This window comes from Bos javanicus, chromosome 13 (assembly GCF_032452875.1).
Source record: "Bos javanicus breed banteng chromosome 13, ARS-OSU_banteng_1.0, whole genome shotgun sequence".
Taxonomy (NCBI): domain Eukaryota; kingdom Metazoa; phylum Chordata; class Mammalia; order Artiodactyla; family Bovidae; genus Bos; species Bos javanicus.
In genome coordinates this window covers 48283362-48305592 of record NC_083880.1, presented here as the reverse complement: position 1 = coordinate 48305592, position 22231 = coordinate 48283362, and the positions used below count along the sequence as shown (strand labels likewise).

Here is a 22231-nt window from a genome sequence, read left to right as displayed (position 1 = left end):
TACATCAACTTACATTACCACCAGCAAACAGTGTGTGAGAGTTCTCTTTTCTCCATAATCTCACCAACACTTTTTATTTCTATTTTTCATAATAGCCAGTCTAACAAGCATGAAGTGATTTTAACCTTGTGGCTTTGATTTGCATTTCCCTAATAATTAGTGATGTTGAACATCTTTCCATGTACCTATTGGTCACCTGTATGTCTTTGGAAAAGTGTCTATTCATCTCCTCTGCTCAGTCTTTACTTGGGCTGTTTGTTTTTTGTTATTGTTGAATTATATGAGCTCTTTATATATTTTGGATATATATATTTGCTTTATTGCATATATCATTTGCAAATATCCTCTTCCATTCTGTAGCTTGTCTGCTCATTTTGTTGATGGTTTCCTTTGCCATCCAGAATCTTCTTAAAATCCAATTTTTAAAATTTGCTTTTGTTTCCCTTGCTTGAGGAGACTTAGCTAGAAAGATATTGCTAAGACCAATATCTAAACAATGTTGGCAAACATAGGTGTAATGCCTATGTATTCTTCTTCTAGGAGTTTTATGGTTTCAAGTTTTTCATTCAAGTCTTTAATCCATTTTGAGTTGTTTTTTGTGTATGGTATAAGATAATAAGCTTCCCAGGTGGCTCAGTGGTAAAAAATCCATCTGCCATTGCAAGAGACATGGGTTTGATCCCTGAGTTGGCAAGACCCTCTGGATAAGGAAATGACAACCCCCTCCAGTATTCTTGCCTGGAAAATCCCATGGAAAATCCATGGACAAATCCCGTGGACTGACAGGCTACAGTCCATGGGGTCACAAAAGAGTAGGGCATGACTTAGCAACTAAACAACAACAATAAGATGGTGATCTCATTTCATTTTTTTGCCTGTAACAGTCCAGTTTTTCCAACACCATTTATTGAAGAGACTATTCTTTCCCCATTGTATGTGCTTTGCTCCTTTATCTAAATTAATTGTCCACATGTACATGGGTTTTTCTGCTTATACCATGCTGTTTTGATTACTGTGGCTTTGTGATATAGTTTAAAATCCAGGACTGTGATACCTCCAGCTTTGTCCCCCTACCCTCATCAGGATTACTTTGGCTATTCAGAGTTTTTTGTGGTTCCATATAGACTTTAGAAATTTTTGCTCTTTATCTGTGAAAAACATTCTTGGGATTTTGATAGGGATTGCACTGAATCTGCAGATTGCTTTAGGTAATATGAACATTTTAATTATGTTAATTCTTCCACTCCATGAACATGGAGTATCTTCCCATATATCTGTGTCTTCTCCAGTTTCTTTCAACAATGTCATATAGTTTCCAGTGTACAAGGGACTGTCTCATTCTTGTGTACATCATTCCCCGTTCTGACGCCTTCTCCACTCTTCTTTCCCTGCCTTTCCTCAGTCTCTGGAACATGGAATGAGAGTCTGGGGATATGGGACAGCAGTTGGAGGATGACCCAACCTGGAAGAAGATAGTAGGAAGAGTTTAAAATCTGTTGATATGTTTCAAGTCCAATTAAAATGGAGAAACAGAGTTTCATTCTTAATTCTGAATAGAAATATTTAGACACCCGAGACTAAACTGAGACTTCACTATATTTTGTTTGTAGGCTGTGTCCTTAGATTTTATTTTGAAAACGTTAACTTTGGAAAATCTGATTCTTAGACAGGTACCTTTTAAATGTGTCCCTTAAAATTAGCTTACAACTCTCAACATGATAAAACTTTTTTAAGTAGTAGTTTGTTAAATCTGGGAAATATTAACTACATATAATGTTTTTCAATTTTATTATATAACTGTTATGTAACAATCTCCTGTAATATGCTGGTTTTTTAAATTAACATTTCCCTTATCCTTGTGTTAAGGATAGCACATTTTTAGCTGACAAAGATTAGTACCAACATGTTAAAAGACTTGCCTAGAAGCATATGTGAGTGCAGTTAACCCCAAGCTTCCTGTCTTCCTCCCATTCTTGAATGCAGAAACCCACCTCTCTGATATGAGGTACCCTGATCCACCCCCAAAGCCAGAATTGTCCCACTGAACCACATATGAAACCTGCTACCTTTTCTCTGTCTAGCTGTACCCTCTTCCCTGCTCCCCAGCTTGCTCTCTCGTTTCCTAGTTTGAATGACTCAGCTGAGGTCTTCTTTTGGCACTGCCAACCTTGTCTAGCCCAGAGTACAGTTTTCTGGCCTAAACAGATACCATGGTTAGAAATCTTTCCTCAAAATATTTTTTAATAACAGTCGGGTCTACACGGATTAGCTATAGATTTTGGTGATTTCCGTGGCTCACTGGGAATTTTCCGGTTGGTTTCTCTTAGGGTCAAGAGGAAAATACAGAAAAGGTTGCTTACTTTTATATCTGGTCTTTATGTCTGTAACTTGAAGCTTGCGTTGTCCATATGGAGAGCTTTTTCAGAATCAAGATATAAATTGAAATTTTAGATGTCGCCATATTCATGGATGTTTCTCACATCATCACAATAATAATAATTTGTTGAGCACTTCAGTTTGCCAGGCACTTTACAGAAATTACCTCTTTCTACCCTCACAAAAGCCCTGTGAATTCGAGGCTGATACTCTCCCATCACACAGAAGTAGCACACATGACCCAAACAGACACAGTGTCTTTCCCAGGGTCACACATTTATACCGCAGAGCCAAAGTGTAGCACTGAGTGGTCTAGCTCCTGAAATTTTGTGTTAACTTCTACATCTCATATCAAAACCCCCATTGTCCATTTTTAGAAATGAGTTAGCAATTTGAAAATTATTAAAAAATAAAGAGAATGTTGTTTGAAAGGATCTCTAGAGCATCTTGATTCGCTTGAATTTGCAATGTGTCCTACATTTCTGGATGGTTTTTCAAATGTTTACTGTACTTTAATTTGCAGGCCCAAAAAGCTAATATTAAAAGCTTTCAAACAATATTGGTTTGTCTTTAAAGACACATCTATAGCCTACTTTAAGAATAAGGAACTTGAACAAGGAGAACCAGTTGAAAAATTAAACCTTAGAGGTAAGAGGGTCCAGTATCTCAGTATGTCCTGACTTGGCCCATCAAGAGGGTGAAAGCATGTCCACTCCCAGAGAAACCTCTGTCTGTCATGGCTGTCAATGGCCACCTGCCTGAAGCTCGTCCTCCCCGTGAAGTACGAACCTGGAATGCAAATCAGTGAAAAAACAATCAGTTATTATGCCGTCCCTTCTTTCCCAGTGTGTCCAAGTCTCTGATGTGATGGTAATTGTTGTCATAAATGTAGTACATGAGACATTGTTGGATCCTGTAAAGCTTTCTGAATTCCAAAACAATTTAGTTTAATTCAATGTCACATTTTGGCTTTATTTCTGAAAATGGCTGTGAGTGTACTGGTAACTCCATTAACTAAAAATTTAATTAACTAGTGCACTCAATTCCCTTATCATTGTGACAATCGGAGAATTCCCTCTTCTTTAATTCTTTCAAAGTTCATGTTCAATAACTGATCATATGAGTTAGCCAAATTAGCCTGAAAAGGAAGTCAATCAATGATATATTTAAGAAATCCATAAAATAAAGTATTTTTATTTATCCATGTTAAGGTCCTAACTTACCTAGTGATCATTTAATTCAGCAGCCCCTAGTCCTTTTGGCACCAGGGACTAGTTTTGTGGAAGACAGTTTTTCCACAGATTGGGGGCGGGGGTGGGGGGACGGTTTGGGGATGATTCAAGCACACTACATTTATTGTGCACTTTATCCCTATTATTGTTACATCATCTCCACCTCAGCCCGTCAGGCACTAGATCCCAGAGGTTGGGGACCCCTGCTTTAATTAATGTTATCAGCCTGCTCTTCAGTTTTTCAGAAGAGGGTCAAATCTGAGGAGTTTATGTTCAAACTCTTTGTTTTTAGATGCACATCTGATATTTGATTTCTCAGAACTCAGTTCTTTCCCTGCCTTCTATCGTTCAGGTTGTGAAGTTGTGCCAGATGTGAATGTAGCAGGGAGAAAATTTGGAATCAAATTACTAATCCCGGTTGCTGATGGTATGAATGAAGTGTATCTGAGATGTGACCATGTAAGTAAAATCACTTCTCTTTTATTAAGCCTCAAGACAAACCATCTCAGTTGTTTTCTCAAATCAGAGCACTCACCAGTCAGCTCCTGCTTTGTAACAATCACAAAAATCATAAAGATACATACCAATAAGCATTCTGCCAGGTGACTAGGGATTGGATGATTCAGGCTGTGGGCAGCTGGACAAATCTGCTTCAAGCCATCCACCTGGCTCAGCTGGCTCTTTACCACTGGCTGAGCTCATGGGCTTTACTTTGAGCCCCGGGCTGCCTGGGGAGGCTCTTCTCATTGTGATGGCAGAAGTGCCAGAAGGAAAGTGGGAATGTGTGAGACCTCCTAACACTTAAGCTTGGAGTCAGTTGGTAGGTATCCTGTCATTTCCAACCACACTCCATTGATTAAAGCACATCCTTGGCCAGGCTGAAAGTCAAAAGATGGGAAATTACACTCTGGCTCTGATGGGAGGGACTGTAAAATTACACGGCTAGAGATGTGGATGCAAGGAGGGTGATGACTGAGGCCAGTGATTCAGTGAACCACACCTACTGTTGCCCTGAAGAATTAATTTCACTCTTCACCCACATCCCCTTGGCTTCTGGACCACTCCCCTTTGCTCCCTGAGGTAGCAAATGAGCACAGACATTAAAGAACAATAGAAGCCACAACTAGCTGGTTCACATCCACCAATGGACCTGATTCCTATCATAGGATTAGAAGCTTTGCTAAGGACAGGCCGGGAGAGAAATAATATGAGAAGTCAGTTAATGATTTTCCTCACTGTCTTCTGTAAAGGGATAAGACATGATATGAAAATGGGAATATACATCAAGGACGTCCCCCAGTAGTTTGAGTTTCCACCTGTCTGTGCTCCATGAAGCTCCTTTGTGTCCTTGATTCATCTTTAAATTCAAAGTTCTCCACACAGAATTTCTCAAAGTCAACATTCCTGTTCTCCAGTCCCTTGGTCTCTAGAAACTCAATACAGGACTCAAAAACTCTCATATGGTGTTAAATTAGGTGATTGACAGACAGTTCAAATGCATGCCACCCCACATCTTCTAGATTGATGGTCCAAATCCTGCTCTGTTCCCGAGCATGGCAGCTTTGTACTTGAACTTGCTTCTCAGCCCTCTGGTATTTCTTGCAGGAGAGTCAGTATGCCCAATGGATGGCTGCCTGCATCTTGGCATCAAAGGGCAAAACCATGGCAGACAGCTCCTACCAGCCAGAGGTCCTCAACATCCTTTCTTTTCTGAAGATGAAAAATCGGAACTCAGCACCTCAAGTGGCTTCTGGTCTCGAAAACATGGACATGAACCCGGAATGTTTTGTGTCACCTCGGTGTGCAAAAAAGCACAAGTCTAAACAGGTACTGCTAATCTGGCTGGGGTGATTATTTGCAGTACATCCTGTATTTTCTGAAATAGAATAGGGAATTAAATTGATTGAGATCATCATCATGAAAAATCAGCTAATGGGGAAATTTAACTATGACTGGGTATCAAATGATATTAAGAAATTATTGTTAATTTTTTAAATATTTATTTGGCTGTGTTGGATCTTAATTACAGCATGAGGGGTCTTCATTGTGGCAAGTGGCCCTCTCTCTAATTGCAACACAAAGGCTCTAGAGCATGCAGGCTCAGTCACTGTGGCACATAGGTTTAGTCGCTCTGTGGCATGTGGGATCTAAGTTCCCCGACCAGATATTGAACCCATGTTCCCTGCATCGGAGGGTGGATTCTTAACCACTGGGCCAACAAGGAAGTCCCAAATAATTGTTAATTTTGATCGCAATGACTGGACTACTAACTGAACATGGCAATATTCCCAGAATAAAAATTTTGAAAGAATGATTTAGTCCCCACAAATTAAAATTTTAAATTTATGCTTCCATAAGAGTGGGTTGAAAGTTACACAGTAAAATGATTCGAGTTGAACCATTGCCCATGGAGACTCCACAGACCCCAGAAAGAAAGCAAGCCTACATATTACCTGATCATCCTGCTTCTCCCCAGTGATTTGTATGTATTATAGAAAAAGAGAGAGAGTGAATCAATGATTGAATGGAAAGGAATTGTCTTTGTGAAGCTGCAATTGGGTCTTGTGTTCATTCTTCTCACTGGAGACCTGAAGCCAACAGGATGCTTGCTGTAGAGAGTCAGTGTCTGCTAAAGGGAATTTGACATCTCCCACTTCTGCTTAGCTGGCAGCCTGCATTCTGGAAGCCCACCAGAACGTGGCCCAGATGCCCCTGGTCGAAGCCAAGCTGCGATTCATCCAGGCATGGCAGTCTCTACCTGAATTCGGCCTCACCTACTACCTTGTCAGGTGATTATAATGCTTGCCTGCCTCTTACTTTCTGTTCAATTCTAAGTGGCTTCCTTGGAATCCAGTTTATTCTCATTTGGTCTAGAATATAAAATTCTCTTTTTTTTTAACTTTAGAATACTGTCTGTTCACAAATGACCATCACTTTTGGCTGCTCATGACAATCTTCCATACCTCTGTTCAGAGTGCCTACCTGATCTCTCTGCTTCTCCTGCTTGTCCCCTAAGTTTTCAATTTAGCAGCCTGTGTGATCCTTTTAAGTCAAATCCTGTCAGGCTTCTTCTCACCCCATCTAAAGGCATTCTGTCACACTCAGGGTAAAGGCCAAATCCTTACAGTGGCCCTGCAGGACCTTAACTCTGGAATTTAACTTCCTATCCCCACTCCAGTACTCTTGCCTGGAAAATTCCATGGACGGAGGAGCCTGGTGGGCTGCAGTCCATGAGGTCGCGAAGAGTCGGACACGACTAAGCAACTTCACTTTCACTTTTCACTTTCATGCATTGGAGAAGGAAATGGCAACCCACTTCAGTGTTCTTGCCTGGAGAATCCCAGGGATGGGGGAGCCTGGTGGGCTGCCGTCTATGGGGTCGCACAGAGTTGGACACGACTGAAGTGACTTAGCTTAGCCCCTCATTCATGCTGCCCTGGCCTCCTGGCAGGGAGCCACGCTGGCCTCCTGGCAGGGCTTTGAGAATGAGGGGGCTGGTGAGGGAAAGAGAGCTCAGGCCTTTGCACTGTGCTCTCCGCCTAAGATACTTTTTCTCCAGGTATCCACATAACTCACGCCCTCATAGACACCAGTTCTTCAATCAAATCTTCCTTCTCACTAAGATCTCCCTGACATTCTATTTAAAATTGTAACAACCTCCTCGCCATTATTCCCTGTCTCACTTCTGTGCTTTATTCTCATTCATGATCTTATCTGACATATATATTTCACTTATTCATGACCCTGTCCCCCAGCTAGGATATAAGCTCAATGAGGTTAGGAATGTTCTTTCTGTCTGCTTAGGTCACTGTGCCTAAGCAGTGCCTAGAAGGGTGCCTGGCATACACAGTTGGTACTAATTTGAATTAATTGACTTGACTACCTCTTATTTTGCTTTCCTCTGATGTCAATTTCATTTAAATAATGTCAGCAGGACATCCTAATTCTCTCCAGCCTTCATATTCTCTCTATCACAATAATAATGCCCTTTGCAGAAAGTTAATCCCTCATTGTCTACTCTTCAGAAATGATTTAGAAATGTTGGTATTATTTTTAAGAAGTTGTGTGTGAATAAACATCTTGTCACAGGAAGCAGTTACATCTTTTAATTAATTTTTTTCAGATTTAAAGGAAGCAAAAAAGATGACATTCTGGGAATTTCATATAATAGGTTGATTAGAATCGATGCAGCCACTGGGATCCCAATTACAACATGGAGATTTACAAATATGAAACAGTGGAATGTAAACTGGGAAATCCGGCAGGTAAAGTGAAAGTCTGGATACATTCAATGTTGAACCTATTAAACCTGTGCTCCCTCAGAACTGCAGTTTATTCTGATTTTAAGAAGGTGTTCTTATACCTAGAATTTAGAAACCACAAGCATGTGGTAATTGTCTGCTAAAATAATCACAGGCAGTTCTGGGCAGTTCCCTAACAAGTATAGGCCAAATGCTTTTGAATTAACATAAGTTGGCTTGGTCTCCATACAGACAGACTCTAAAATTGCTCAGTAGTTTAATTTCCTTCAACTCATGTATGATTATATAAGATTTAGGCTGATAATTACTTAGCAGAAGCCACCTGAGATGTATATATCATACAGAATAAATCCAAAACAGGCCTCATCTGACTGGCTGCCAAGAGGTATAACTGGTTGAGGACTCTCAGGTCCACCCCGATCATCACTGCCCTAGGAACCAGGCCACACCTACGTCACAGGCTGTGCTGGACTGAGTCAGAGACACCTGAGAGTCCTGATGATTTAAAACATTCTTCTAATGATGATGGAGGATCTTTACCTCATTCCTTTGGCATTCCCATTTTTCCAGTAGAAAGCTGTCAGTGTAGAGGGAGGTTAAGAGACTCACATTTTTTTAAGAACCATGGATTCCTCTCAGCACAGCTGTTGACAGTCTTAACTCTTTTGTAGCATGAAGGTCTGAGATTAGATGGCCTCTAAGGCAGTGGCTTGAAAAACCTTGCTATACCCTCAAGGCCATATAAATCCACCTCCGGGAAATGGAAATCAAAACTACAATGAGGCGCCACCTCACACCAGTCAGAATGACCATCATCAAAAAATCAGCAAACAATAAATGCTGGAGAGGGTGTGGAGAAAAGGGAAACCTCCTACGCTCTTGGTGTAAGTTGGTGCAACCACTCTGGAAAACAGTATGGAGGTTCCTCAGAAAACTGAAAATAGAATTACCATATGATCCAGAAATCCCACTCCTGGGCATATATCCAGACAGAACTCTAATTCAAAAAGATATGTGGACCTCTATGTTTAAAGCAGCACTATTCACAATAGCCAAGACATGGAAACCACCTAAACGTCCAACAACAGATGAATGGATGGAGAAGATGTGGTCCCTAGACACAATGGAGTACTACTCAGCCGTGAAAAAGAACAGAATAATGCCATTTGCAGCAACATGCATGCACCTAGAGATCCTCATACTAAGTGAAACAAGTCAAAAAGAGGAAGATAAATACCATATGATTATTATGGTATAATGGTGTACATATGGTATACAATTATATGGCTATACCATATGATACAGAATCTAAAATATAACACAAATGAACCTATTTACAAAACAGAAACAGACTCACAGACATAGAGAACAGACTGATGTTTGCCACAGGGGAGAGAGTTGAGGGAGGGATGGAGGGGGAGGTTGGGTTTAGCGGATGTAGGCTTTTGTATATAGAATGGATAAACAAGGTATATTGCTATACAGCAATATACCTGCTGTATAGCACAAAGAACTATATTCAATATCCTATGATAAACCATAATAGCAAAGGCTATTGTAAAAATGTGTGTGGGTGTGTGTGTGGGTGTGTGTGTGTGTGTATTGGGTTGGCCAAAAAATTCATTTGGGTTTTTCCAGAAGATGTTACAGAATGAACGAACAGTTTGGCCCACCCTGTATATATATATCTGAATCACTTTGCTATACAGCAGAAATTAGCATGGCATTGTAAATCAACTGCAATTTTAAAAAATAACCCAACTGTGTACCTTAAATAGGTCTGTTTATGATATATCAGTTATACCTCAGTAACACCATATGGAAAAAAATCCAACTCTGGGAATTGCCAAAGTCAGTGACTCTTTTTCTTAAGGTTTTTAAAATAACATATATTTCTTAAAAGCTACCATGTGCATAATAGGAAACCAAAAAACACAAAAGGCAAAACACAAAGTCATCCATAATCACAAGCAGTCTACCATTTGATGTGTCCTTCTAGGTTTCATTTGTGTATCTATAAAACTAAGCATCCATTTTTATATAATTAAGATCATACAGCTACATATCATGCTTTTTCACACATCATGAATATTTACCATTTCAAAGTGCCAAAGTTATATGAGTATTTGATAACCAAGAATACAGTACACCAACTCAATCTAGAAGAAAAAAATGTAGTCCTACCTTTCTTGGGACAAAAATTTCGTAAAAGTAGAAAATGGCAACAGACCTCTACATAAAGATGTTGGCAGAGTCATGATTAAAATACTACATTCCCTTAATATTCCATTAAAAATGAGACATGAAGCAAAATATAAATATGAACACATCCACATATATCCCTCCATTTATACTTTCTCCTGCCCCTCTGCTCCCAACCTAGTGAACAAGTCCTGACATACATTTCTCAGATGGATTAGTAAGTCCATGTCCAAGATGCTACTTTTTTTATCAATTATAACAAAGATATTTACAAATTGATTAATTCACTAGCTCTACTTTTTATCATATGTTGTCACCTCAGGACATCTAAAAGGCTTAGATGTTGCAAATAGAGAATGAACTTTGCAAAGATGTTTTGCTTTGTGTACAAGAACATTTCAACATATCCATTGTTGTATAAATTACATGCATTTTAGCTTTACTGTATATTCTTTGTAAATACTGGACAGTATGTCCCAATTGTTTAATATCTAGTCTCTAGATATTAAAGAGTAGCCAATGTCTGACAAAAGTACAGTTAGTAAACTAACACATTTTGCACGCTTTGTGTTAAGATTCATTGAAAGGCCATCTTCTGAAAGGGATCTTTGGAAGTGAATTTGTAAGTCACATCTAAGTGAGACATGTGCCCATACGTACCCACTGTTGGATGGATGATGGAAAGAAGAAATTGGGAGAAATGAAGCATTCTAGATTAGAATGTTTCTATGTAGATCATCAGTTCTTAAAGGTCGTCAGCTGATTCCAGTGGGTAGCCAAGGTAGAGAACCCGTCAAGCTTCAATTTCTTCTAGTGTAGAGTTTATGACTTCTAGCTGGGAAGGACTGAGGGCCGTGGCCATAGAAAAATTCACGTAAGCCTTTTCTTCTCCACTCAAAACTCTGCAAAGCATCCTGTCCCTCCACACACAGTGTTTAGACAGTTCTTTCATCTAAAGAGAGACAGACAGGAAGTATCTTTGCATTAGGTCTTAGCGTTTTCCCAGGTGTGCGGCAAAGTTGACACCACAAGAGGGCGCACGCAGAGCAGAGATGTTTTTCTGTAAGCTTTGATGCAAGCAGTGGGGTTTCGTGGGGTTTGGGGAAAACTATCTGTCAGCACCTCAGTAGTCCTCAGCTGTGGACCATCTCTAGCCAAGCGGCTTCTTTTCAATCCATCCTTGTCAGGTTTAAGCGTACCTATGCCTTCCCCTTCCAGGTGGCTATCGAGTTTGACCAGAACGTCTCCATTGCATTCACCTGCCTGAGTGCGGATTGCAAAGTCGTGCATGAGTACATCGGAGGCTACATTTTCCTGTCCACCCGCTCCAAGGACCAGAATGAAACGCTTGACGAGGACCTGTTCCACAAGTTGACCAGCGGCCAGGAGTGAGCAAAGCAGGCCTACACAGAGGGCAGCCTCCCCGGAGCTGGGTCCACGGCCCGAAACGTGTGTACGCTCCAGGCTGACAGCACATATTCCCATGGACACCCAGACCCTCTCCTTATTTCAGACACCTTGCCTAGTGCATCCCTCCCCCAACTCTTCCCTCTGCCACCTGTGGTGGAAGGAGCCTCAGTTAACTTAAAATGTGGGGTGGGAGAGAGCACCTTACTTGGCATTGCTCTAAGGCCCCACCTGTGACTTGAAAAGCCCGCACGTACAGGGTTGGAAGCTGCCTGTGTGCTTATGGCTTGGTTGTTAAGTCGGAGGAAAGCCAGGTAGCACATGTAGTAAGGACAAATCTTATTCCCCAAACTCAGATATGAAAAGAAATACGTCTTTCCTTAACAGAAGTGCTTTTACCTTCCCATCTTGTGAAAATGGCAGAGGGAGCCCTGAATATTCTCATGTTCTGGGGATGAAGGTCTAGGGTGCAGATCTGGGTTAAGGTGGGGTTACCTGTACTAGTTGGTGACAAGGTGTCAGAGTAGAGGCCCTTGGTGTCATGAGTCCAGAGTGACATCTGCCAAGGTGATCATTGACCCCTCTTGTCTTGGACAGTTACTGCCCCCTACCCCGCTGCAAGTCCCATTCCATTCCAGCCACCTTTAAGTCCTTCTAAAGACGGGAAAACACATGGGTTCTGGGAATCCCACTCCTCAAAACTGCTTCATGTCTCCAAAGCTTCTACTCTGGGTTGGGGCTCAAGAAGATGGGTCCAGTTCTTTCTTCATAAAACCACCACATGCATCGAGGCTTCCAGCAAAGTTTCCATTGCAGCCAGTAAGGGAGAGAAGAGCAGGACAGCCCATCCCCAAAGCCCACCAAATTTAAGAGCTCTTGGCATCCCTAGAGACTTCCGTCTACTGGGCCTTTGGCTGGTGGGTGGGTGGGGTAGGGAAGCCTTGCTCTTACCACTCAGCAGTGTTCTCTTAGATTTGTGTCTAATGATTGTGTGTGCTCAGTTGCTTGACTCTGTGACCCCATGGACTGTGACCCACCAGGCTCCTCCATCCATGGAATTTTCCAGGGAAGAATACTGGAGCAGGTTGCCATTTCTTACTCCAGGAGATGACTAGATAGCATCACCAACTCAATGGACATGAATTTGAGCAAATTCTGAGAGACAATGGAGGACAGAAGAGCCTAGCATGCTGCAGTCCATGAGGTCACAAAGGGTCAGACATGACTTAGCAACTGAGCAACATATGACTCATGGCCTTTCCCCTAAAGGCTTTTGACTTTTGTAAATCAAAAGCTGATAACAAACTTTTTTTTTCCTCTGCTTTTTGCTTTGTCATCTCTGCCATGAGACATGAACATGGGCCAATTAACAGCTGCCTCGATTGTCATTTCCTGTTTTGGTTTGTCACTGTTGGGATGAGTGAATTTTAAGAAAGTAGAAAGCAGTACTGGGGATAGAAGGATATATGAGATGTATTTTATTATGTTTTTATAAATATTCTTCTGTCACACAAAGGATATGGGTTGCAAGGTTAAGGCCGAGACTCCCTTTCCACTTGGAAGTTCTTTTAGGATGCAAACCTTAGGGGGCCTGGCTGGACCTCAGATGCCCAAAGACATCCACTGTTACTTTATTTTCCAACAGAGCTATTTGAGAAGACAGATCTCTGCAATTCGGGGGGCCACCTCAAGACATCCTTGGCTGGGCACTCTTCAGCCCTGAGGCAGAAGTTGTCACTGGAAGTTCCTCTTTCAGCCTCACCTTAGAAGTGAATGTTAGTGAAGAATCTTCAGGCAATACCTGAACTTCTGAGGCCTAGCTTAAAGATTAATTGTGCCTCAGGCACTTGACTAATCTGGTCCATGTCATAAAGAACTGAATTTGAAACATTCTATACAGAAACCAGTGCCAAGTGAACGGTGTTGAACTTGGTGGTCATTTCTCCATAGTCCTGGGCCCCATTATTTTAGAACCTAGCTGGGCCCTAGATTAAAATAGTGCTCCTTGATATCACAGTTTACCTGTCTGCTGTCAAACATAGCTCTGCCTAATTTACCAAAGCTAGACCTTTGGTTCAACTTTCTTCCTCCGCTTTTCCTAGTTGTCTGATATTTCCATGTAAACCCTCAAAAGAGTTGACTGGTTTTAACCAGACCTTTAAGGGAGCATTTCTTCCATGACTATACAGCAACATCCCAGAGGAAAAAGCAAGTGTGACAAAAATCAGAAACATTGCTGTTCTAAAGAGCAACTTACAGATTTTTTTACATTGGGTGCAAAGGTCACCTGACTTCCTATGATGAAATTTGAAATTAATGTGTGGCTTTCAACCTTGTTTTCTTATCTATGGTACATGGGGAAATCTGCATTTTTTTGTTATTTTATATGACTTTTTAAAAGTTTTCTACAGATTTGAATATGGTCTAGTTGTGTCATCTCCAGTCTGTTGACTCTAAAAAGGTGAATATTTTCTCCATTTTAAAAAAGAAGTGCAACTTTCAGGTTTAACATATGCCTTTGCTCACAATTCCAAGATTTGAGCATATTCTCTGCAGTGAGATTGACTTAGAAACATTAATCATTGGTTTCAACTTCTTTTTTGAAACCAATTGATCATCACCAGATTTTCTGACATATAGTGAGCTCTTTTTATCCAGGTCTACCTTTTGGAAAAAGCACCATAGAGCAAAAATAGCCAGAGGCATCAGAAGGCCTCTGATCTATGGTCAAATGTCAAGGGCACATCTTTCATTTAGATGGTCCATAAGGATTAGGGATGTGGAGTTTGTAGACATCCTTTCATGCAGTTCTTTTTTTTTAACTGCAGTTGATTTTCAATACTGTATTAGTTTCAGGCACAGATTCTTTTCCATTATAGGTATTACAAGATAGTGAGTATGGTTTCAGATACTGTTGCGCCCTTTGTGCAATTCTCATATCAACCCATAAGGGGCAGGAATGACTTGCCTTCTCATTTCACAAAGGAGAAACCAGGCTCAGAAGATAAAGTAACTTGCCCAAGGTCACAGCAAGAGTAAGAAATGGAACAAGATTGAGAGGCAGGTCTTAACTGCAGAGACCATTGACCTTAGCCCAGCAAACCCCACCAAACCTGCGCAGCATTGAAATGCCTACTCCAACCCCAGGCCCAATGCAGGCCTCTCCTGAGCTCAGTGTCCCCATTTCACACACTGGTTGGGGAGGGCCAGGGAAGCTAGACGGTTGGTTGCCTCCTAGGAGCTAGGGAGGTGCAGGGGTATCAGAAAGGTCTGGGTGCCAGACAAGTGAGTTGCCTCACAAGTATTTTGATTCTGGGAAAGTTTCATTTTCAGTCCCAAGGTCGAAAAAGTAAGCAGATGAGTCTCTCATTTGAAAACTCATCTTTGAGTTGCAGGCATTAGAAGCAAGACATTCTGAAATTGCTTAAAATTTTTAAACAATTTTTTTAATTCACTTGTAAGTAAAGACTTTTTTTTTTCACTTCAGTACAATTTTTTAATTCACTTGTAAGTAAAGACTTTTTTTTTTTTCACTTCAGTACATTCAGCAAAAAGTGAAATAGAAAAGGAGGCTCCTTTTCCACCCCTCCAACCTCCCTGAGAGATTCCAGGCTGACCGGAGGAAGAGAAGAGGCAGCAAAATCATGTGAAATAATGAAATATACATGAAATACATTCTTTCATTATTTTCCCACACACATGATTTTTATAAAATCACAGGAGAGCTGATCATGTGAGATAATGACATACATATGATTTTCATTATTTTCCCACACAGCATGTGGTTTCCTACTTCCTCCTCATCCCTTGCTATCACCCCAAAATCTCTCTAGATGGTAAGGGTGGGAGAAAGCTGCCTCCTTTTCTTTTCCACCCCCTTTCCCCTCTTCATGCCCCTTACTTCCAAGAGCCATTGGACCCTGAAAATCCTAGAAGAGCTGATGGTCTGCACATAGCCCTTCCTTGTATTCAAGTTTCCCTATCCTCTTTCTCAATAGCGGGTTCCTCCCTGAATCCAAGGGGAAGTACTGAGCTCCAGCAAAGAGAACAAAACCAGCCTGTGGGTTCTCCCTCCTCACAAACGCCTGCACTGCCCTGAACTCTTGCTGGCCTTGGGGTGATGGATTCTCAGATTTATTCAGAGCAGAAATCTTCTGAGTGAAAGTTCATATTCCAATAAGACACCCTGGAGCCCAGAGCTCCCAGAAGCCACTTCACATGACACTAGGTCAGAAGATTTAGAGAGAGCCTCCAGGAGCCTCCCCACATTTGCCCAGACATCCGTGTTGCATGAAGACCCAGTTCCCTCAGAGCAGCCCTTCTGTAAACAGAATGTAAACAGAATGGGAATGTGAGGTTTCTCTTCAGATTTGCTCATGCTCCTCACTAACAACTGTCAAAAGAGATTTTCAACTAAATGAATTTCCTTCCTTCTGACTCGCCGCTATGTGACCTTGCAGGCCTCAGTTTCTCCAGTCCTTACAGAGAGAAAATCCCACAGTCTCTCCTTTACAGAGGACCTCAAATGACAGTGCTGTCCAGGACCCAGCAGGGTGTTGTTTCTCTTCTCCTCCCTTGAAAGTTGGGAGGCAAGCCTCTGGCTGCTCTCTGAGATCCCCAGAGGCAGGAATGTGCCAGGGGATGGGGAGAGCCTTTTGTGAGGGGCCCCAGGGCCTCAGGGGAGAGCAGGGCCCAAAGCCCCAAGCCTGTGTCCTTGTTGGCCCCAAATAGGGCCCATAACAGCGAAGCAAGGATGGCAAATGAGGTCCCAGAAGGGGGAAAGAATTGTATATCTTTGAGAAAAGAAGGGATGGGGAATGCAACAGGGCCTGGGGGCCCAGGCCCCACACATAGGGATTGGTGGTGGAGTGGCTGGTTTGGGCCCAGCACCTGCCTTATAAAGGAAGCCCTGACTTGTGCCCACTGTGACTATTGCAAGAGAACAAGGACGTTCTTTCAGGCAACATAGTGGAGAGTGGGAAAGCCAGTGCTGAAATAGTGAGGTCTTCCAGGAATGGGTGAGGCTCAGGGATGGAGGTCTGATGGAGGGGCTTACAAAGGGGCTCAGATACCTGCAATGTTCCAAAAAAATCAGTATTAACAGCCAGGTCAGTTCACATGACCCAGCATTAAAAACACAGCAGAACCAGTGTTTCTCTTCTAGGACTTAGCCCACACACTCAGCTTCAAAATGGAAAAGCACGCTGTTTGCTATTGAGGGTCAGATGCTGAGCACTAAACCCACATACACTGCAGCTTGCGTGCATAAGTGCTAAGTCACTTCAGTTGTGTCCAACTGTGCAACCCCATGTACTGTAGCCTGCCAGACAACTCTGCCCACGGGGATTCTCCAGGCAAGAATACTGGTGAAAGTGTATTGTTGGATCCACAGCACTAGTTAGAGATGCCAGATCCACAGGGCCGGGAACAGGGTGAAGCAAGCAAGTCACCCGGGGCACATTTAAGGAGGTCCTCACCACCAGGGCCTCCTTGTCCCAGCTCCAAGGCCCACCCTGACCTCCTGAATTTTAACAAGACCTTCAAGTGATATGTGTACACAGCAAAGTCTGAGAAGCTCTGGCCTAAGACACATGGCATGGATTTGGCGGAGAGGACATTAAACACTGAGGAATTGTGAACACAAATACCATAAAACCTGCTTGCCAGTGTATGGGTTGACTAGTTTTCCCCCCAAACTTCATGTTTACCCAGAACCAGTGAATGTAACCTTAATTGGAAATAAAGTCTTTGAAGATGTAATCAGGTTAGGATGAGGTGTACTAAATTAGGGTGGCCCCTAGATCCAGTATGACTGGGGGCTTTATAAGAAGAGAAGAGACAGGCAGAGACAGGGAGAAAGAAGGCCCTGTGATGACTGAGGCAGAGATTAGAGTGGTGTAGCTGCAAGCCAGGACTCCCCAGGTGGCACTAGTGGTAAAGAAGCCACTTGCCAGTGTAGGAGACGTAAGAGATGCAGGTTTGATCCCTGGGTTGGGAATGACAACCCACTTTAATATTCTTCCCTGGAGACTCCCATGGACAGAGGAGCCTGGCAGTCCATAGGGTCGCATAGACTTGGATGTGACTGAAGCAACTTACCACGCACGCACACGTGCAACTGCAGGTCAAGGACTGCTGGCAACCACAAGAGCAAGAACACACTATTCCCAAGACCCTTCAGAGAGATCACGGTCCCGCTGACATCTTAATTTTAGACATTTAGATTCCAGAACTGCAAAAGAACAAATTTCTATTTGAAGCCACCTGGCCTAAGGTAAAATTTTATGGCAGTTCTAGGAAAATAATGCAGCCAGAATTTTCACATCTTTAAAAATGGGGGTGCTGCTTTCCCCACCAAATCACTGGGTTACTGGAAAGAATATATGACAGAATGACTGCAAAGATGTTTCAAAAACTATAAAACACAGAGATTTCCCTGGTAGTCCAGTGGCTAAGATTCTGTACTCCCAACTCAGAAGGCCGGAGTTCAATCCCTGGTCAGGGAACTAGATCCCGCATGCGGCAACTAAAGATCCCACAGGCCACAACTAAGACCTGGTGCAGCCAAAGAAAGAAATGTTAATGAAAAAACTATCAAATGCAATTCAACGATGAAACTTTTTTTTTTTCATATTTTTAAATCTTTATTTTTTGGTCATGCTGTGTGGCATATGGGATCTTAGTTCCCCAACCAGGGATCGAACCCTCAGCCCCTGCATTGGGAATGCAGAGACTTAACCACTGGACCATGAGGGAAGTTCCAACATTATTATTTTTAATGAGAACATTCAGTTATAAAATATTTATATGCTTATTTTCAAAGAAGTTTGTGTAATAATTTGGATACTTCCCCCCTCCCAGGTGTTGGTAGTACATACCTCTTGGCCCATTGTGTGGATTTGGCCACTTGACTTCCTTTGAACAATCGGATGTTAGTGATTGATGTGAGCAGAGGCCCTCATGAGCTTGTGCAGTTTGACTGCCCTTTTGCACTCCTGTCATCCACTGTGAGAACAGGTTCCCCAGATAATCACCTGGGCCACACAATGGAACATAATGCTTCATCTTTTAAGACACTTTCTTTTTTTTCCTTTTTTCCCCCCCTATCTTCACCTATTTCTTCCATTCTCCACTCCCCACCTCTGGAAACCACCAATTTGTTCTGTTTCTAGGGGTTCAGTTTTTCTAGATTCCACATATAAATATGATTATACAGTATTTATTAAAATCTTTTTCTGACTTATCTCACTTGCCATAAAACCATCCAGGTCCATCCATGTTGTTACAGATAGCAGCATTTCCTTCTTTTATGACTAATATTCCACTGTGTAGATCTATCCATTCATCTGTCAGTGGACACTTGAATTGTTTCCACATCTTACCTATTGTGAATGATGCTACAGTGAACATGAAGGTACACTTACCTCTTCTAGATAGTGGTTTTCATTTCCTTCAGATAAATACCCACAAGTGGAATTGCTTGATCATGTGGTAATTCTATTTATACTATTTATCTTTTTTTTTTAGGAACCTCCATACTATTTTCCACAGTGGCAGCACCAGTTTATATTCCTATTTTAAGATGTTTCCCTGTTTGCTTTTCTGATCCTATTTACAAAATTCTCTTACAGAGTCTGAATTTGATCATTTTTTTACCATAATCAAAAGCTAAAAGCAACAGCCTGGTCAAAAAGGAAATCGGAAAAACAACGGTAGAGGAAGATCAAGCCTTGATCTAAGAGTATCTGTCTCCTCAGCTGAAAAGCAAGGGTTTAAGACTGGGTGGTTTCTTGTAGCCCCTTATATCCCAGGTTTCAGTGATTATTGTCCATTCCCCCACCTCCTCAGTCAGGTCAGGGTGCATCCCCCACTCCATTGTAACATTCCAGGCCTTTCTACCATATCTTTGCCTTTCTCTCAAAACTCTGTCATCATTCTGCCAACACAACCGCATTATCTGTGTCAGGACCTATTGTCATATAACTCAAATTTCAGGGTAGGATGACAAGCTGCTGTGGCAGTCAAATATGCCCCAGGGGCCAAAGGAATACTGAGAGGTTAAATGGTTCAGCCACCTTAGAGCCAGTGAAGTCAGCTTCTGCCTCCCCAAAGAGCAGTCTCAACAGTAACATTGCTAACGATCCATGGCTAAAAGAACTAGGAAACTAACACGTATTAGGGGCTATCACTTGTGCTTCCCACAAGGTCATTCCATTCATCCTCTGGCTGAGATAGGTATTATCAGCCCCTGATAGGTATTATCAGATTTGGAAAAGTACAGGGAGACCTGGTAAATTTTTAATAACTCCATGGGCAGGAGGGAGCCCCAATTTGCCAGTTTCCCTGGTTTAAAGATGCCTACCACAGCCAACATGACCCAAGATGACATCAGAGTTGGGAAGAGATTCAAACACCTGGCTCTCTGACAGGGCTGAGAAGACTCCAGCACTCACCGTAACTGTGTACAGAGAGGTCAAGCAACTAATCAAGGTCACCAGCTAAAATGTGGAAAGTGAGGATGTGAACCCAGACCTCTGACTTGAGTACAGCTCTTGATATTCCCACGTGAATGGCAAGTCCTTGTGAGCAGAGAGCCCTAGACTGTCTTTATACGTAATAATATACCCCTGAGGTGATTTTTCCCAGAACATATTAGGTCAGACCTACAAAACTCCATAGACATTTTTTCCTCCCAATTACATCACATCAGATTTCCAACAACAAAATGAAGAAAATTTCTTTCTAAAATCTTAGACCTAACTGCTGACCTACTTGTTCAATATGACATTTGACTGCAAATGGGACAGAGGCGGAATTTAGGAGGGGAAAGAACTGTGCCTTCTTCCAAATAGTGCAAACACCCAACGGTGACCGGAGACAACCCTACCCACTCCCACTCCCACCCCTATACAGGGTTGGCCCAGCTCCTGCCATTGCATGTAAATGATTGATGCCAATTCCACCAGGGAGAGGTGACCCTTCCTCAGGGACTGAGCGCCACTTTCAGAGGCTGAGTGAAATGTTTTTATTCTAACCTTTGCCTCCCTTTACAGATGGTTCTTTGAAACCAGTAGACATCAGGAGAACAAATGGGCAAACACTCTGCAAGAAGCTGTTGAATAATCAACTGTTTATAACCCAGCTGAGTCCACTCTAGGATGTTGTTGTTGTTATTTAGTCACCAAGTCATCTCTGACTTTGCGACTCCATGGACTGTAGCCCACCAGGCTCCTCTGTTCATGGGATTTCACAGGCAAAAATACTGGAGGGGATTGTCATTTCCTTCTCCAGGGGATCTTCCTGATCCAAGGATCAAACCTGTGTCTCCTACATTGGCAGGCAGATTCTTTACCACTGAGTCACTGGGAAACAATACTCCAGGATAAGGGGCTGTAAATGCAAGTACGTTCAGGGGCAGACAATGTGCATGGTCACAGCCAGACATGTGAAACCACAGGGCTTCATGAAGCTCACCCATGCACATATCTTTAAAATACGTGAATATGTGTCCCATGTATCTAAGAACGTGATGCAGCCACTGGGCCGAGAGTTTTCAAGCCTTGCTAGGGTTCAGTCAATAATAATTCAACCAATGTAGTTAAATTACACACACACACAATTTTTACATATTTCAGTTAGAATTGTTAAGCTACAAGTGACAGAAAACCCAAAATAATAGTGACTCATAAACAAGCAAGAAGTTTTTTCTCTTCTACCTAAAACTCTCAAGGCAAGCCCAGACCAAAAAGGCATTATGTATGTACATGTCAGAGACCCACATCCTTTTAACCTTTTCCTCTGCCATCTCATGGTGTGACTTTGGTGTCATCTCTTTGGTGGCTGCTTTAGCTTCAGGCATTATGTCATACAGCTTCAATTAGCTACAAGGGAGATTGACATATTTGGTCTTTATTCAAAGTAACCATGAACTCAATTCAAAATCAGCATTCTGGGACTTCCCTAATGGTCCAGTGGCCAAGAGTTTGCATTGCCAATACAGGGAGCCAGGGCATGATCCCTGGTCAGGAAACTAGATCCCACCTGCCACAACTAAGAGTTCACATGTGCAACTAACAAGGCCTCGCATACCATAACTAAGACCCAGTGCAACCAAATAAAGAAAGAAATGTTTTTAAAATAGGGTTGTAAAACTAACTTTGCTAGTTGGGGGGATGGAAACCCAGTTGATTAATAAATATAAAGAATACTGGAGGGAGAGAAGGCATAGATAATAATCAGTGGACACAGACAACGAGTTTGGTTTGGGTGATCTAATATCTCAATCACTCCTGGTACGATGTAATTCTATGAAGTACGTGCGGATCTTTGCAATGGTGCATCGTCAAAACTCCCCTTTGGAAATTCTTAGCAAAGCCTCATTCACCTTATTTGGGATATCCTGACTGGATGAATCTTCATTGTTTTCATGGGAATTCAGCTTTTGGAAATATCTAAAACTAAATAAGGTGAGTTATGAGATTTTGATAAAATATTTTTGTGAATGCTCTAGTAAATAAAAGTAATTCTATTGATTGTTTTCTGTGCATATCATAGTCCTTCTAAAAGCAATTCCACAACAAGAAATACAAATGTTTTCAACTATGAAAGCATCATTTACAAAAGGACACCACCTACCAAGTAACCTCACTCAAGACAAACTCTTGCCAGATATTTTTTTTTTAATTACACTCAGGAGTTGGTGATCCAAACATCCTCTTAAATAAAACAGGCAGGTATTTTTCATTTTCTCCA

The 22231-nt window shown here is 41.9% G+C and overlaps 1 protein-coding gene across 4 annotated transcripts in view; it reads left to right on the top strand.

Moving 5' to 3' along the window:
- FERMT1 (FERM domain containing kindlin 1) overlaps window positions 1-22016 on the top strand; it is a 69055-nt gene extending 47039 nt beyond the window's left edge. For 3 of the 4 annotated variants that reach the window (XM_061436628.1, XM_061436629.1, XM_061436630.1), the window contains 6 exons: window positions 2900-3024; window positions 3961-4067; window positions 5214-5435; window positions 6273-6397; window positions 7732-7873; window positions 11291-22016. In XM_061436628.1, the coding sequence (XP_061292612.1) occupies window positions 2900-3024; window positions 3961-4067; window positions 5214-5435; window positions 6273-6397; window positions 7732-7873; window positions 11291-11464 (895 nt within the window). In that variant the 3' untranslated portion in view covers window positions 11465-22016. The remainder of the gene's footprint in view (window positions 1-2899; window positions 3025-3960; window positions 4068-5213; window positions 5436-6272; window positions 6398-7731; window positions 7874-11290) is intronic. The other variant, XR_009740362.1, reaches the window with a different exon arrangement.
- Window positions 22017-22231: the final 215 nt, after the last annotated feature.